General features: G+C 44.3%; 1 protein-coding gene across 5 annotated transcripts in view; it reads right to left on the bottom strand.

The window, feature by feature from the left end:
• Positions 1-4355, bottom strand: part of FAXC (failed axon connections homolog, metaxin like GST domain containing) — a 73244-nt gene extending 68889 nt beyond the window's left edge. The window contains exons 1-2 of one of the 5 annotated variants that reach the window (XM_070556726.1): positions 3741-3941; positions 3132-3253 (exon numbers count right to left, since the gene is read on the bottom strand). In XM_070556726.1, coding sequence (XP_070412827.1) covers positions 3132-3238 — 107 coding nt within the window. In that variant the 5' untranslated portion in view covers positions 3239-3253; positions 3741-3941. Of the gene's footprint in view, positions 1-1528; positions 1693-3131; positions 3720-3740; positions 3942-4042 lie in introns of those variants that run through there. The other 4 variants (XM_070556723.1, XR_011521996.1, XM_070556725.1 and 1 more) reach the window with 4 other exon arrangements.
• Positions 4356-17951: the final 13596 nt, after the last annotated feature.

A 17951-nucleotide genomic window follows, 5' to 3' on the forward strand; every position in this document is an offset into this window, starting at 1 on the left:
CTCATTATATGTCAAGCCATGCTAAGCAACTCCCATGTGTTAACATATGTAATCGACTCTGTGAGGAAGGCTACTATTATCCCCATTTTACAGATGAGAAAATCGAGTAGCCAAGAAGCTTACTCTCAGATCCAAGGTTCTCTGGTTGGTTAAAGGCAGAGTAAGTCTGAACTCCATTTGGCTCCAGAGCTCTCCCTCTATGTGAGGAACCTCTCTATCTGCCTCAGGATCAGAGGAGCAGGTGAGCCATTTCCTGGACAGCTAACATCTTACAAAGTGTCCTTAAAATGAGGATTATATAACACCTGTCGAGAAGCAAGATTAGTCCCTGCTCCGGAGGTGAATGCTGTCACAGACGACCACGCCTCTGTGAACAGCTGAGGAGCTGCTGTTTATGAAGATCACAGACTAAACACGGGCTGCTCTGATTCCCTAACCAAGGCTTCTAGGACAGGCTGAGCCCATGCGCCAAAAGTGCAGGTGAAATATGGTAGCAAAGTCATCACTTAGTCATTTAATTTGCAAACGACACATTTCCAAATGCCTACTGAATTTAAGTCAGCTGCTTAACTCTCTCCACTTGGGGAAAAGGAAGCAGAGGGTAGGGACTGTAATTGTTTAAAAACACTGTGGCAAGAAAAACATGGATAAATCCAAAATACCTACTTCAGTTATACTCGTTAATTAAATTTTCTGAATAATCCTCACCTGTCAACTCTACTTTCCACTCTGGTGACACAGCCGCAGATTAAGGGTAAGTCTATGCAGCAGAAAATCCAAGTAGAGCGGTGGAGACTTCATGACCACCAGCAAACTCAGACAGAGTAGCCATCTCAGGGTGTACTCCCCTCCTGCACCTTTCAGATGGTTTTGTGTTTTGCCTAAGCTACATGGAAAATCAACACTTAGATGTCCCCATGAGTGAAGGCATCTATCAGGTGACCTCTGCACTCACTGCCAGACCTTCCTCAGTCTTTTTCCCCATCCCTCTGTGCCCCTAGAGGCTGTCAAAACTCAGGTCCCTGCCACAGGCCTGTCTTCCCTCAGCACTGCCCCAGTTCTCTACATTTCCTTTCCTCTCCCCCATCAAAATGTATTTCAGAATTGGTACTTTCTAGGAGGCAGTGGTAACAAGTGCACGCTCTGCAGGCACACACTCCCAGAACCAATCTAGATCCTACTCCTCTTACTGTGTGATCTTGGGCAAGTTGCTTAACCTCTCTCAGCGCCACGTCCTCATCTGTGAAATGGGGATCAAGCATCCAGCGATAGTTGTGAGGAATCCATGCAAATCACGCAGGTAAAGCACTTCTGCGCAGAGCTAAGGGCTCAAAACTGGGCAGCCATTTTTTATTATTTGCATTATAACAGGTTTCCCAACTCAACTTAAACATTGGCCAAGAAACAAAAGTGGGTAAACCAAGCCTTAAAAATACCTTAATCCAAATAAGTACCCAAGTAGTACCCTAAGTGAGGAAGGACATATCTGTGGGCAGAGGGTTCTCCTGTGTCCAGCAACCACACCTACCAGGGCGTGGCCCACATCTGGGTGAGCTCTGAGCCTCCGCTATGTCTGCAAGGCCATTTAAGCCAGGTTTAGACTCGGTCCTGTGAAGCTGGGCCTCCACTCCCTCCACAAAGTAGAAAACTGCTGAGAAGCCACATGGTTCGGGGTCCTCAAAAGCCTTTGGACTGGAACATAATTGAGAAACAACTGCATGACCGTTTAAACTATTGCACGAATGTTTTGGTTGTTCATATAGCTTCAAACCTAACTTGAAAAAGAGTTCTAGAGCTAGCAAAAATATAAAATAATCTGGAGAAATAATTCACTTAAAAATGTTTTATTTTGTTCAACTAGATTCAAGACACTGTGCTCAGTGAGAGAATTCAATGTATCATAAGCTCAAAATAAAACCTCAATTATGGCTAAATAATCTGGAAGCCAAGACATTTCCCCAAATCTAAAGGATCTCCAACCCTCTCAGAGACTAGAAATACTCAAAATCCCTAAGTTAGGCTGTCACAACGTCCTCCTGGAATTCCTGCGGGCCTGTTAAAGGTCACCTAGCACTGGCTCTGTTTACCACCCATTGTGTAGGATTCCCCCACTGGAAAAAGGCGGTGTGGACACATTTCTCACTCTTTAGAAAATACTGGCCAAGAGAGACATTCTGAGCTATTGAAAACTGCTATTTTCTGGTCATCTCCCTGTGGCAGAGGGCTCAAACGCAGAGAAATTTCAACCGTAAATTGACGTATCAATTCACCAAATGACCGTTCCAGTAGCCTACGGTGTGACCCTACTCGAACAAAGATCCGTGTCCGGCTGCATGTACCCACAGCAGGGGCCTCCATTTTCTGGCATTTCTAAGTCAATCCTGTAAACATTCTGCGGCAGGCAGCGGATGTCACTGTTTACGGCACTGGCCTCCTCCCGTGTTCCTGTCAAACACGCCCATGTGCCGGTCCTCGGATTTCCTACCGCTCACACAACAATGGCATTTAAACCTGAAGACGGTGCTTAGCTTTCGGAACCAGACTAGCAGATAACCAGGTTAAGGCTGCATCAGACTGCACACCACGATCCCGGGCCATGCATCTCTAACAGGGACCCAGAGGTCTCCGGAGCTTTGGCAATTTCAGCCTTTCGGAGATGTTGACATTTGGGGCACGATAAAGGAGAACTAACCTTTAAGTAAAAGATAAGGTTAGTGGTTAATATTCCAGCACAATTCCCTATAAACACGTAAGGCATTTCATCACATGTAACTTCGTATTTCTACAGAGCCTAATTCTATTGTTGCAAACACACTGCACTTACATCTTCCTCAGGGCATTTCATAACAGACTGTTTTGCTCCATAACAACCCAGAGAATTTTTGCTTTTAGCACCAAGGATAGAGAGACCAATGCTCTTCCCTCCCAGTACCAGTTTAATTCTCCTGTCAGCTCTGAACTGCCCCTCACGGCCAGGTGACCACGGACCGCCTCTAGGGAAAGGTAAGGGCAGGACTCGAGCATCCGGGTGGCGTGACCGAGGGGCCGGCACGGGTCCCCCCTCGCGCCAGCCCTGCCCTGGCCAGGTGCCCCTCTAGGCGCCCCTGCGCGGGGCCCTCTCTCCGGCTCACCTAATGACCAGGAGTTCGTGGAGCAGATACGCAGCTGCGGCCAGCAAAGCTCCCCCGGTCAAGTAAAGGGTTTTCTTCCACCAGGGATCGGAGCCCAGCCCTGCCATGATCCCACCGTAATCCTGCAAAGGGAAAGCGATGATGTCCCCATAAAAGGAGAAGGGCTCCTCGGACCCGGCCCACCAGCCGAAGAAGGAGACGCTCTGGTTCCAGCTCAGATCCACCACGCACGGCCTGGACGAGGCAAAGCCAACCCCCCAGTGCATGCTGCGCGGCTGGCTGCGGGCGCCCCTCCCAGGGCCCGCGCCGCCCGCATGGGAAGGGGCCGGCGCGGCCGGGCGCCGACTCAGCTGCGCGCTGGGGGCGCGGGCGGCGGCGACCGAGGCGGCGGCGGCGGCGGCGGCGGCGGTGGCGGAGGAGGAGGAAGGGCGCGGGCCGAGGACGGCGGGCCTGGCCGGGGGGGCCCCCGGGCCCGGGGCGGCAGCGGCGGCCGCCGGCTCCCCCCGCAGCGGCCTCTCCGCGCCGCTCTTTGTGTCGGCGCCTGGAGAAGGCCGCGTGATGTCATTGCTCCCCGGGGCAGGGAACCAGAGGCGCGATAAAGTCACCTACCCCGCGCCCTGCCCCCGCCCCGCATCTCCGCGGTCCGGCGGCCTCCGCCCCGGCCGGAGCTGCAGGGCTGGGCGCGCCGGCGGCCTCCGCGCCTCCAGGCGGCACGGCCCGGAACGGCTCGGCGCGCCGGGGCTGGGGCTGCGGAGCCGGCTGGAAATGCGGCTCCCCTGGGAGGAAGCGACAGGCAGGGCCCGGATCTGCGTCCCCCAAGCGCCGCCAACCCCCAGCCCGCCCTCCGCCTCCGCCTCCGCCTCCGCCCCAGCCCCTCCCGCGGCCCGCGAGCGGGAGCGCGCAGGACTCACCTGGGGCGGCGCGGGGCTGCGGGCCGGAGACGCCCCTCGCGGCGCTGGGAGCGGGGCCCGGAGGAAGGTCCGGAATTAGGTTGTTCTGGCGGTCAGGAAGGCGCTGAGTATGTGCACAACTTATAACAACTCTCTTGTTGCGTTACACAATTGCCTAGGTCTTGACCATGTGCCCACGGAGAGGACATGTCTGGTTTGACAAACAACAAAAATGTTCTCTAGAGAGATGTCCCCTCTGACATAACGAGCTCGAGTCTTTCCCCTTGGAAATCATTATCAGGGAACTCGCTGATGGGGAGGGGGGAGGCGGGGAGGTGTTTTTCCTTTCCTCTTTGGTGCAGAAAATCTGTCAAACGTATATGTGTGTTTGTGTATGGGAGAGATGAATTTTTTTTCCTTAACTTTATTTTTAAAAGTTTATAAGCACAAAGAATAGGACCATGTTTCATAGAAGTTTATGATGTGCACACAAATTTTAGCAAGAGAGTAGATAGTTTAAATTTGTTTGAAGGAACTGAAAAAAATTCCAGTGGGGGGGGGGGGCGGTTTATCACTCTTAAGGTGAAAGGATGGAGGCAGGAACCCTCCAGACTTTTGCTGAGAGAGTAGAGATTGGGGTTCAAGGGACTCCCCCTTCCTTTCTACTTCCCCTACCACACCAGTCCCTTAGAGGAGGCAGTGAGTGCAGACATATTGTTAATAAAATACCAGCCCCAACTGACATAAAAGGAGGGGCTAGCCGGAGGGTCCCAAACACCACTGTATACATTTATGTGACCTCTCAGGAGGAAGCGTGTGTGGTTGGAAGTGGACCTTCCATGAGCAGGTTGTAAGCAGTGGAACCCAAGGGCCTGTTGGAGTGACTGAGGTGGTCACCAGACTGTCTTCCAGGAAGAGGGGTCAGGAAGGCCTGGTGCATAGGAAGCAGAGTAGGTAAGTTTGGGCTCAGAGCACAAATGCTCTGTGCGAGAGGAGACAAGAAGCACTGGCACCAGTGAATCTCCATTCTTCTTCCATGTCCTTCCCACAGAGCACTCAGCGTTTGCTCTCATTAAATGTTGAGCCAATATTTAAAGAATATCAGTTTGACATCTGGTACCAAATTACGTGCCCGAGTGTCTGGGTCCAACCATGGCGATGGGCATAAATTACCTTGAGTGGAGGAAAATAGAAGGCGTAAGGGAGAATCCGTACCGACAAACCCTATGCCCAGAAAACAAGTTAGAAACCAGACGAAGTTTATATTTTGATCCCAGAGAGCTGCCTACTGCGTTCCCCTCTCACAAGCACTCTGGTAGGCAGACCTGCCCTGCCCGCTCCTGGAGGCCAGTGGCCCACTGCTGGTTCCTGGGACTATCGGATAATCAGTGTGCATTATCTGGAATTTGGTTCAAATATGGGTTAAATTTTCAGAGATACTCTGAAGTGAACATCTTTAAGAAGCAAGCATAGGTAAAATAAGATCCCATGAGAGAAGTTAAAATATAATCTTAAACAATCTGATGCAAATTAAATTTTAGCTTTTAGACCCATGGCATGGAAGAGAGATTATTAGAACTCTGGCTTGTATGAAGGTGAAAGGAGGCAGTGTAGTCTCCGAAGAACCAACAGGCCTGAGAGTCAGGCAAAAGTTTAGTATGAGAGGGGCCAGCCTGTGGCCGAGTGGATAAGTCCCGCTCCACTTCGGTGGCCCAGGGTTTCCCCGGTTTGGATCCTGGGCGAGGACATGGCACCGCTCATCAAGCCATGCTGAGGTGGCATCCCACGTGCCACAGCTAGAAGGACACACAACTAAAGGTATACAACTATGTACTGGAGGGCTTTGGGGAGAAAAAGGAAAAATAAAATCTTAAAAAAAAAAAAAAAGTTTGGTATGAGAGCGTCAGAACAAAGCTTTGGGGACAAGAAAGCAGCCACAGCTGCGAAGGCACAGCAGCGTTGCCAGCATTGGCCAAATCTTCATGAAAGATCTGACTGAGTCCTCCGTGGAAAAGCTGCTCCACAAAAGGGCGCAGTCCAGTCACAGAGAGAAGGGAGACTATGGCTCAAGGGCAGGACTCAGCCCCCGAGGAGTGGTGATGGTGTAATTAACAGCCAGAGGGAAGGGAACAGAGCTGGGTTAACAGAGGAGCCGAGGAGACTGGCTCTTCAAGGAATGGCTCCTCACAATCCCCTGTGTAAGCCAGATCCCAGGCTCGACCCCCAGTGACTGTGCAGGACCCACATCCTTCAGGGTGAAGGTGTAGGCAAGTGAGCATGTCTGCCCTCCCGCTCCCCTCCTGGGGCTCCTTCAGTTAGTGAGATGGTATAAAGACGTTGGGAGCCAGAGTGGGCTTCTTTACTCCACCCATCCCACCATCACCACCAATTCTGGCAGCTTTGGCCTCATAACCATGGACATTAGCTTCAAGCTAGAAAGATCTTGTGTTTTTTTCTTTTTCAAGGACTTTGTTTTGTTAACAATTGAGGTATTACAAGACAAGAAAAGGGAAGGGACTAATATTTATTGAACATCTCTCTAGTGATATGTTTTTTCAGTAACTTTTCAAAACAATCTGTATTAGATAATTATCATCATCCCTATTTTATAAATGAGGAAACTGAGGCTCAGTTACTGAGGTAATGAAAGAGTCAGGATTCAAACCCAGTGTGTCTCGGCCAGCAGCCCTTTGGGCTGTCCACCACCTGTGATGTCGCTCACACCAAGTAGTGCTAGAGCGCTGTCCATGGTATTCCTTCTTTATGCCATCAGTCTGTGGCTCAATTCTGAACCACGTCTAAATCCACTGTCTACAAATCTTCAAACACCTGCGGGTTATACTGTCACCTTTTGAGACAGGTGGATCAGACAGTTCCTTATGCAGACACTGCTATGCTGTGTCACATGACTTTGCAGCCTGGCCATGATGATATGGCAAGGGACAACTAAATCAGTGCTTCCCAAACTTTGCATATCTATCAACTGGAGCTCTGCCATGATGATCAAATAACGGATAATTAGATCAGTGCTTCTCAAATATTATTGTGCTTGTGAATCACTGGGGATCTTGTTAACATGCAAATTCTGGCTCAGGAGATCTGGGGTCGGGTCTGAATGTCTGCTTTCTAACAAGCTTCCAGGTGAGACCAGACCATGCTTTGATTAACAGTAGTCTAGACCACTAGCTTACGAGGAGGATCAAAAACTCTGCCCAAAGGGGACACCCCATGTTGGACGGTTCCTAATCAAACCAATCCAGTCACCATTCTTGATGGGTTTGGACACCAGACATATGGATAAATCAGTTGGGACAGCAATAGAATCAGAAATGGAAAGAAAATGAATCCAGACTTAAGAAGAACAATTAGAATAGAGTAATGCATATCCTTTCTAAGAGGTCGATCTGATGCCCAAGTGCTGGGAGCTGAAGAAGGAAGCCACAGGGCAGGAGGGATGGGAGTGGGAGGTTAGGAGGTAAAGGAGGAGAAGACAGAGAATCCTGGGGGATTGGTGATATCATGGCACCTTTTTCAGGTGCCAACGCAAAGAATATAAGCAAATGAGTAAAATATTTTAAAAAGTTCTTTTATCCTATAAAAAATTTTCACAAGAATGTTAAACTTCCTGTTTCAAAATATAGGTTAAGAGATTTAAGACCTTGCTGCCATGGTAAGAAGTGGATGTGATGTTGGCACTATTGCTGAGTTTACACAATGAAATTTAATATGCTATTTTATTACAACATCTCTGTATTATTCAAAGAATAAACAATGTTACCCTGATGGTTATTGTAAAACTTCTCTTTTCTTGGCTTGACTTATGGGGAAGAAATCTAATACTACCCTACCCAGTTATCCTGAGTCCTAGCCAACATTATAGCTGGAAGCCAGTATGTCATCATAAGGTGACCATCTACTTTCCAATCTACTGGACTTGAGTATTTTATAAATCATTATGCAACTCTCAGAAAACATTTCCTGGGGCTGGCCCTGTGGCGCAGCAGTTAAGTGCGCACGTTCCACTTCGGCAGCCTGGGGTTTGCCGGTTCCTATCCCAGGTGTGGACATTGCACTGCTTGGCAAGTCATGCTGTGGTAGGCATCCCACATATAAACTAGAGGAAGATGGGCATGGATGTTAGCTCAGGGCCAGTCTTCCGCAGCAAAAAGAGGGAGATTGGCAGATGTTAGCTCAGGGCTAGTCTTCCTCAAAAAGAAACATTTCCTGCAAGATTGACTTGATGCTGAGAAAAGTTATGCAAATAATAACTAGGCTCAGACAAGTGAGGGGCAATTGAGAAAGTGCGTCATGAGAAGGGTTTGGGAGATTTTGAGCTTGCAGTACATTAGTTTGCTAGATCTGCCATAACAAAGTACCACAGACTGAGTGGCTTAAACAACAGGAATTTATTTCCTCCCTTCTGGAGGCTAGTTCTGAAGGCTAGATATCTGAGATCAACACGTTGGGAAGATTGATTTCTTCTGAGCTGCTTGTTCAGGGCCATCATCTCCCTGTGTCTTTACAGGGTCTCTCCTCTGTGCATCTGTGTCCTAATCTCCTCTTCTTATAAAGACCCCGGTCATATTGGATTAGGACCACCCTGATGACCTCATTTTACCTTAATTACCTCTTTGAAGGCCCTATCTCCAAATACAGTCACACGTTGAGGTACTACTGGGGGTTAGGATTTCAACATATGGATTTTAGGAGGACACAATTCCTTGCATAACAGCCAGCCTATAGAATGTCCAAGTGGAGACACCCAATGGTAACCGAGTGTGTGTACTTTAGCAAAGAGATTTGGGCCTGGGGTTGAGATGGCTGGGGTCATTAGAGGGAGTAGACATAAGAATGTGAGGGTTAATACTATGTTAGAGGAGAGAAGGGCCAAGGACAGAACCCTGAGAACACCACATTTAGAGGATGGCCAGAGGAAGAGAGGCCCATCTGATGGCAGCTCAACACAAGGTTGACATAAGGGAAGGGATATTGTAGAAATGAAACAATACTGCAACTTTGAATGACTTCTAATGAACTAACCCAGCTGGATATGCACCTCCAAGAGATATACATGCTCTGCAGACTTTATAGCCCCTGCTTGTGTATGTACCTTCCAGCTGTGATAAGATGACAACTTTGTTCTTTTGAGTTCCCTAGGAATGTGATGACCCCTGGACAGAGATTCGATGCTGAGAGCCACAACAACTGAAAGATCTGGTGTGGTGACTCCCAGTCTGTAACGCCAGAGGGTCAACATTCCTAACCCCCTCCCCTATAACCCACTGGCCTATATAACTGCCTCAAGATTCTGTGCCACCCTTAAGGTGTTTCTTTAGGACACTAGTCCTCCATATTCTGATTTGCTATCTCATCGCTTAATAAATACCCTTTCTCTGCCACCGTTTTGCCTTCTCAACAGATTGGCTTTTTGTCTTGAGGCAAGCAGATCGTGCCCTTTGTACAGCAACACATCGAGAAAACTGAGATGGAGAAAGAAGTCCAGGAGAGAAGCCAGACAGGGTTTGGGGGCTGCAGAAGCCAAAGGAAGAGGGTGTCTCAAGAAAGTGTGACGTGGGATCCATAGTGTCATACACTCCCAAAAAGCCGAGTAAAAAAATTTAGCTAGCAGCACAAACATCACTGACCTTGGCAGGAGAGCACATTCAAGTGTCAAGTGAGCAGAAACTAGCCTTGAAAAATGAAGGGCAGGATGGTAAGTGCAGATAACACCTGCAACCAATTTGTCCATGAAAGAGGAAAGCAAGCTGATAGTTGGAGGAGGAAATAAATATTTCTCTATCCTTTTAAAAAAGCATCTATGTAATTTATTTTTAATATAAATATATGAACACAGTACAGAATTCAAAAGCTACAAATAAGAATGCAATGAACAGTATATATCCCCAATATTCTCCCCTGACCTCCTCTTGTACTCTAACTCTTCACCCTACTCCTTGCCCCAGGGGTTGACCTGCATGAAGGACATCAATGACTTCCTTGCACTATGGCTTCTGGTTGTCCACGCTGAAACTTCCCACATGGAGTTTGCCCCATGGTGGAGATTGGAGGCCAGAAGTAGAGTAAGGAAGGGATGATTAATGATTAGTATCTTTTCTTGCAGTGTCGCCCTAGCCATGGCTCCTATCAGGCAGCTCTCTCCACATTGCTTTCTCTGTGGGTTTCAGGAATTAAGTCCACACATTTTTCCTTCAGCAGGAGGGATGGTAGTGGCTTCCTGCTGTTGCTAGCCTTGTGGTTCTGCACTTTTGTAAATAGTCTTTTATTAAATGCTCCTCAAAATACCCAGTTTGAATGTGCCTTCAGTTTTCTGCTGAGACCCTAAGGGATAGTCTCCCTCCCAACTGTTCCTGCTACTCAGCTCTCCTCCTCAGAGACAAATACAGTCACCAGCTTCTGTTTTTATTCCCAGAAGTAGTCTGTGCATTATAGAAGCATTTTCTATACGTACACGTACTTGTATATATGTACATATGTGTGGTTTTAAATTATTTTTACACAAATTGTGTCATTTAACTGCCTGTCCTGCACTTTACTTTCTTTTCTTTTTTTATCTTAAATATAGAAATTCTAAGCTTTCTCTTTCTTTCTTAATAGCTGCATAGAATATAGCGGTTTTACATATTTAAACATATACATTGCATGTACACACATATACATACATACATATATTTCTAGAAGTGGAATTTCTGGGTCAAAGGAGCCATGCATTGCAGTTGTGATAGATATTGCCATATTGCCCTCCCCAGAGGGCAATTTATGCTTTTAGCAGCTTTGAAAGTGTCTATTTCCTCATATGTACCCTCACCACGCATATTCTTAAATGTTTTGATCTTTCCTACTTTGGTGAGTGAGAAAGCAGTGTCTCATCATAGTTTTAAATTTGCGTTTCTCTTATTATGTGTGAGGTTGAGCGCAGTTTTTTTGAAAGATGCATTTGTATTGACTTTTCTGTGAATTGCTCATTTTTTACTGGGTTGTTTTTTATTGATTTATATGAGTGCCTAGTTGAAAAGAACAACTCTTTGTCTGTGAATTGATTTGCAAATATTTTCCCCAGCTTGTTATTTTTCAGTCTTTTTTTCCTATGGCTTCTTGGTTTTCATAGTTTTAGAGAGGCCTTTTCCTCGGAGTGGGAAGTTCCGATCTATGATGTCAGATGTTCTTAGGTGACCTCAAGTGCTGGGTGTGACAGTGAAGGGAGAAGCCTATAGAGACAAGGTTCTACAGGTTGATGAGGTGGACACAAGCCATCCACATAGACATTGGAGTTACTCAGGAAGATAGGAGGACTTCAGGAGAGGAAGAAGAACGAAGATGCTGTGATTGAGGGGAGTGACCAGAAGAGGGATTTTGTAATAGAGGAGAAGTTGAAGACAGGAGAGCTTGAGGCTTGGAGACACGAGATCGTCTACACAGAGTACTGGCAGTGAGTGAAGAGAATGCAAACCGCATCTCCCAGCTCTGAGGTTCATAGAAAATGTGAAACTTCCTCTCAAAGTGGCTCCGGGTGAAACCATATCTTCAGAGATGTTTCAGTGAAGATAGGAAGTAAAGGAAACTTCCATGAAGACTTGAACAGTAGGGCAATTGGTAACTCATTGTCAACGCAAATAACCAATAACCACTCTATTGGTAAGAAAGGGAGTTTTATTTGAGCCAAGCTGAGGACTAGCCTGGGAATGCAGCCTCCACAAAGGAAGAAAGCATTCTGGAGAAGCAGGGTTTTCAGCATAATTTTCACACCTTTTCAGAACAAAGACCCTATGTCAAACGTGCCAAGGATACTTATTTTTCAAAGCTTCAAGGAGATTTTTAGTTACAGATTAGCTTGTATACAGCAGGTCAACATGAGCCTGGCATTTGGGGAAGGGAACTTATATTCAAAGGAGAACTGGTATTGGCATCATAGGAAAGGAGGTATTCATTCTTCTCTTCAAAGAGTACATTCTTTGCTTTGGGAAACGTTTACCTTTAATGGTTAAAGCAGATGTTAAAGCAGATGTACAATGTATGATTGACAGGCCATAAGTCAGACTTCTTTAGTTTACAGACAGTTCAGGCCAAATCATATTTAAACTAAAATAGCTTCCCCATATACTTCAAACTTCAATATGTAAAAATTGCTTATAACCTTCCCCTCCTCCTTTTTTTTTTTTTTTTTTTGCTGAAGACGATTGACACTGAACTAAGATCTGTACCAATCTTCCTTTATTTTATATGTGTGTCGCTGCCACAGCATGGCTGATAGGTCTGCGCCTGGAAACCAAAACTGGGCCACCAAGGTGGAGCACACAAACTTAACCACTAGGCCACAGGGCCAGCCTAACATTTTCCCCTTTCGATTGATAATCTTTTGATAGGAAGCATTGATGATCAAGTTATCATCCCTCCATGCCAGGTGGCTGCTGCCTGCCCTGGGTCCATTATGTCCCTCAGTACTAGGCTTTAATCTTACTGATTTATCTAGTTGTCTACATTGGCGGGAAGGTTCTGGGTAATAGCCAGATATAGTGGACAAGCATAGAGGTATAGGTTGATGGGGGAAGTACTTTACAGGTTATACATATTATCAATTAAATCAAATTGTCACACAAATATTGTACGTGTGCTTTTACATGACTTTTTATGATCACATTGTTTATAACACTTATAGAATAGATATAGTAACAATAAGAAGAAAGCAATCAATAATATTTGGAGTAGCCAATGAAGAGTAGGCACAGATTTCAAGAGACAAGAAGTCGAAAAATGTTTCGGGTATCTTAGTAATTTTGCACTAACTTAAGTATTTGTTTGCTTCCTTTATTCATTGTTATGTGTAATTTATTATAAGTTTGGGCAGACTGGTTTAATATAGTAATAAGATCTTCAGTTGCTACCTGTAATGAGTTTTCAGGCCAATTCAATTCTATTGAAATTACATCTTGTGGTGGATGTATTTCTATTTCCCAAAACATTTGATCATCACTATCAATATTAGTATAGGTCTTACTAAAGCTAGGCAATTCTATTTGGTTATTAAAGCCAATATTACACCACATAACAGTAAAGCTATGATAAAAGATACTTTGATTACAAGACAGGTCAGAAAGAATAACAGAGATGTTTTTTAAACCTTCCCAACATAATTTCCCTTTTACCATGCCAATGCAAATAATCCATAACAAATCTATAAATCAAAATTGGGGTCAGCTCATTAGGAGCCAGATTTGAGGCCCATATAGCCTGAAAGAGTCCTTCCACAAAGGAATGGAACATTTCAAAGAAGTGGGGGTGTACGGAGTGGTTATATACAGTCAAAGAGCATGTATCACATGTGATGGAAACATCCCTTTTACAATAGTCATGAGATTGCCCTGTCGGCACAGCAATTGATGGACACAGCAGGTAGCAGGTCTGTTGTCTTCAGCCGGGTGGTCACAGGGTGATCGCAGCCATCAATTCCTAGTTTAGGGAGAGATCCTTATATGTAAGGAAATGCCAATGTGGGGGAAGTTGCATCTTCATCTTAAGGGCATTTGTTCTTGACTTTGGAATATAGCAAACGCTTAAAGCAAATATACAATACATGCTCAATGGCCACGTCAGGCCCTTTTGGGAAAAACAAGTTTAGGCCAAGTTAGTTTTACACCAAATTGCTTCCTCATATACTCCAATATATCCTATTGCTTGCCATTTGTTTATCACCCATATACCATATTTGCCTGTATGGCTATGGTTGTTATAAGCCAAGTAGTAGTAAATTCGGGGTTCCTTTCTTGTTCAGGGCATAGCCATACATCTTGATGGAATTCGCACATCTGAGTGAATATAGGGGTCCAGTGAAAATTATTTGATAATAAGGCCCATCTGCCCCCAATAGGGAGAATTCTGGTAGAATTCAAAATGGTCCCTATTCCTACAATTGGACAACATAATAGGTGTGGCTTACTGTAAGTTTAGGCACTAAAGCTGTGATTGAACATTCACATGAATTACAGGAACACTTGACAAATTTTCGTAAGTTAAGAGGGCTATATAATTTCCATAGATGTACATTTTGGGCTTCTGCCATGAGAAGGGAAGGTCGTTGGTCCATTGCTACTTCAGATTCTATTTGGATTAGCAAGTCTAAAAGCCCTTGTTGAGTTAAAGTACATGCTCTTTCCCATTGTCAGGTATGGGCATTTTCTGCCATAATACGTTCAGTTTGTTTTAACCACTTTGTTAGTACTAGATTATCAGCCCAAGCAGATTTCCATCCTTTACCTTCCTCCTGTAATAATAGGCCCTCCAATTTACCCTTTTCTGTTAAAATACTTTTTCTTCTAAATGTCTTTCTTCAGTAAAAGCAAATTCAGCCTGTCCAAGAATACCTAACCCTGATCCTATAGCTCCTAAAGCTCATTTTGCTCTTTGGGGCCGGTGCTGATTAACCCACCAAATATCTTGTTGCCATTGTAGGATAACAGTGTTGGTCCAATTAATATAAAGGTTTTGGGGCTGAAAATGTTGAGTTCCACAGACTAATGTTAAGCAGGTAGTAGTAACACCTGCATATAATTTTGTTTGGATGCCATAAGGCTTCCCATAATCTTCCTGATCTTACAGTAAGGTTAAGCTTAGGAGGGGTTGAACCCACTAGCTTACCCTTAAAATGGAAGTTTTAACTGTTATCCATTGTTTTTTCTTATTTTTTTAGGCCATTCCATCCATGAAAACATGGTTTATGAGTACATTGGATATTTTGACATACTGGACAAGCAACCGCTGAATTTCTTCCATTGTTCCCAGGGACTTTTCTTAATAATTGGTCATCTAAGTTTATCGATACACAATGGTCAGTTTGTTAGGTATTATATACAATGCAAGTTAGATTTGCATTAGGTAGTGGTTTCTCAAAAATTTTCCCTAATAATGGCCCCTTTTAATATATATATCCCAAAAAATAGTTCCAAAAGTCAGAGGAATATTAGAGTATGCCCATGGAGGCATAAACATTTCATACAAATCATCACTAAACTAAACAAACTAAAGTTGCGTTTGGGGTTATATTAGTTAGATTATTGGGTAACCATGATATTTCTTTGGGATGCAACAGAGGGGATAAAAAGTAGATCCAACATTATCCAAAATAGCGGGTATAATAAAATGGAGGAAAAGCAGGAATGCAGGCCTGATCCCAAGTCTTGGGAGTTGTCTACCCTGATGTCATCTTCTTCTTATCCTGGCTTGGTGGTGCTTGTCTTAGTCAGATGAAGCTGGTGTCAGAAACAGGAATCAAAATCCACTCAAGTGGAGGGGTCTTTTTTAAATGAGAAATGTGAATCCATGAGTTTATGCCATTTAACTTTGTAGTTCATGGATTGGCTAAGGGTACCTGGTATGCTCCTTTCCAATGGGGCTGCAAAGAGTCTTTTGTTTGATGTCTCTTCCAATAAACAAAATCTCCAGGTTGTAGTCCATGATCCTTAAGGTCTTGGTCTCCTGCGACCTCACTGTGAAAAGAATCAGCTACCAGCCTTTCATTTCTTTTCAGTGTCTCAATAAGACCCTGACAATAATGCAGTATATTTCCCTTAAGTAAAGGTTATTCATACGTTCCCTCATCTACTTGCATAGGCTGTCCTGTTATTATTTCAAAAGGAGACAGCTTATGTTTACCAAAAGGTGTAGACCTAAGATTGAGAAGTACTAGTTGAAGAGCTTTTGGCCATGAGACATTAAATGCTTCTAAAAGTTTTGCCAATTGGATTTTGATTGTGCCGTTAGTTCTTTCTGCCAATCCTGAGGACTGGGGATGATAAGCACAGTGAAAGTGCTGCATTATTGGCCAATGTCACAAATAGATTTAATTATTTGTCCAATGAAATGAGTCCCTCAGTCACTGTGTAACTCAAAAGGAGTTCTCCAAACAGGAGTTATTCTTTCCAGTAACAATTTACCTACTGTTAAAGCCGTTGGTCTTTTGCAAGGAAAGGCCTCAACCCAATATGAAAACATACAAGTCATTACTAAGATATATTTATATCCTTGAGCTGGTGACATTTTAATAAAGTCCAATTGCCATATGTCAAAGGGTCCCTTAGGAAGGGGAAAGTGGCCTTGTGACCCATGAAGTGGTTTCCCAGGGTTATAGTTAGGACATGTAGTACAACAAGCATAGGTTTTATGAGCCACCGAGGAAGAAAGTTTTCAAAAATATTGTTTTCCCCATAAAATCATCTTCTCAGGTGCCCAATGAGTTAACTGATGTATATGCTGGAGCAATGCCAATTGTGTTTCAATAGGCGCTACGGGTTTTTTATTGGGCTTAAACCACATTTGTACAGTGGGGCCCAAAATTTCCCCCTTTTTATTGCCATATTTGTTTTTCTTCTTCTGTGTCAATTTCTTGAGGTTGTAGAAGGAAATCTTTTACTGGGTTATCAGGGTTAACAGAGATTAGTGGGCATTCTGAGACTGGACAGTATATGAGTATTTAAAGCTGCCTGTTTAGCAGCAATATCAACATGTTGATTTCCTTCAGTTTCTATAGTGCCAGATTTGGAATACCCTGGTATTTTAATAATTGGTGATTGCTTTGGTAGTTGTATAGCATTCAACAATTCTGCAACCTGTTTTCAATATTTTATAGGTTGCCCCGAAGAAGTTAAAAGCTTTCATTTCCATAGCATTCCAAAGTTGTGTGCCACTCCAAAGGCATAATTTTGCTACCTGGTCTTTAGGTAATTGATAAGCTTGAGTTAAAGGAATTAATTCAGCCTGCTGTGATCATTTTATCTCTGGTGAATAAGACCTTTCAATTATGTCCATTATGGACATTATTGCATATACAGTCTGGTAATGCCCTGCTCACCTTTTAAATAGGACCCATCTGTAAACCAAATTAGATCAGCATTATCAATAGTTCTTTCTTGTAGCTCATTCCTAGGAGCAAGAAGGTAGTATGTTAATAAAACGCAGTTGTGATCATTTTCTTCCTGTGGTGTTGAAAACAAGGTTGCAGGATTAAGATTGTTACATTGATCTAAGGTAATATTAGGTCCAGAAAGCAACAGTACTTCATAGGAGGTCAATCAGCTTGCAGAATAGTGCTGAGTGTGATGAGAATCTAGAAGACATTAAACTGAGTGCGGAACGTAAGTGGTTAAAGGAGACCCCATGACCATTTCTTCAGTGGCCTTACATAAGAGAGCTGTTGCTGAAATAACCCTCATACAAGGCGGGAGCCCTTTTGCTACTGAATCTAATTGCTGACTGTAATGTCCTACAGGTCAGTGTTGATCACTATGTTTTTGAGTTAATACAACTAAAGCATTTCCTCTATCTTTGTGCACAAAGAGAAAAAATGGCAAGATGTAGTTAGGCTGACTTAAGCTGGTGCCTGAGTCAAGATGGACTTCGAGATGCTTACTGTTGTGTCTCCTGGCATCCATTCAATCAGATCAGGCTGGTCAGACTTAAGTAATACATACAAAGGCTGAGCAATGAGTGAAAACTTAGGCACCCAATTTCTGCAGACAGTCCTAGAACTCCCTCAATAGTTTTTTTGTTTGGGAGACAGAAGAAGCCAAAATCCCCCTGATCCTTTCAGAATCAATCAATAGTCCATCCTTGGAAGTTAGGTGCCCCATATATTTTTACAACAGGAAAACAAAATTGGAGTTTACCATTAGACACCTTGTGTCCTTTACATGCTAGTTGTTGTAAGAGATGGGTAATGTCCTTTTCAGAGTCTGACTCAGTAGCAAGTCATCTACAGATTGAATTAAGGTAGAGCCATTAGGAAAATCTGCGTTAGCTAAATCAGCCTTGAGTACTTGAGAAAAGTAATCAGGGCTCTCAGTATAGCCCTGTGGCCTAACCGTCCAGGCATATTGGTGATCTTCCCGTGTAAAGGCAAAAAAATATAGCCTGTCTTCTACTG

The sequence above is a fragment of the Equus przewalskii genome, chromosome 9, assembly GCF_037783145.1.
Source record: "Equus przewalskii isolate Varuska chromosome 9, EquPr2, whole genome shotgun sequence".
Classification (NCBI taxonomy): domain Eukaryota; kingdom Metazoa; phylum Chordata; class Mammalia; order Perissodactyla; family Equidae; genus Equus; species Equus przewalskii.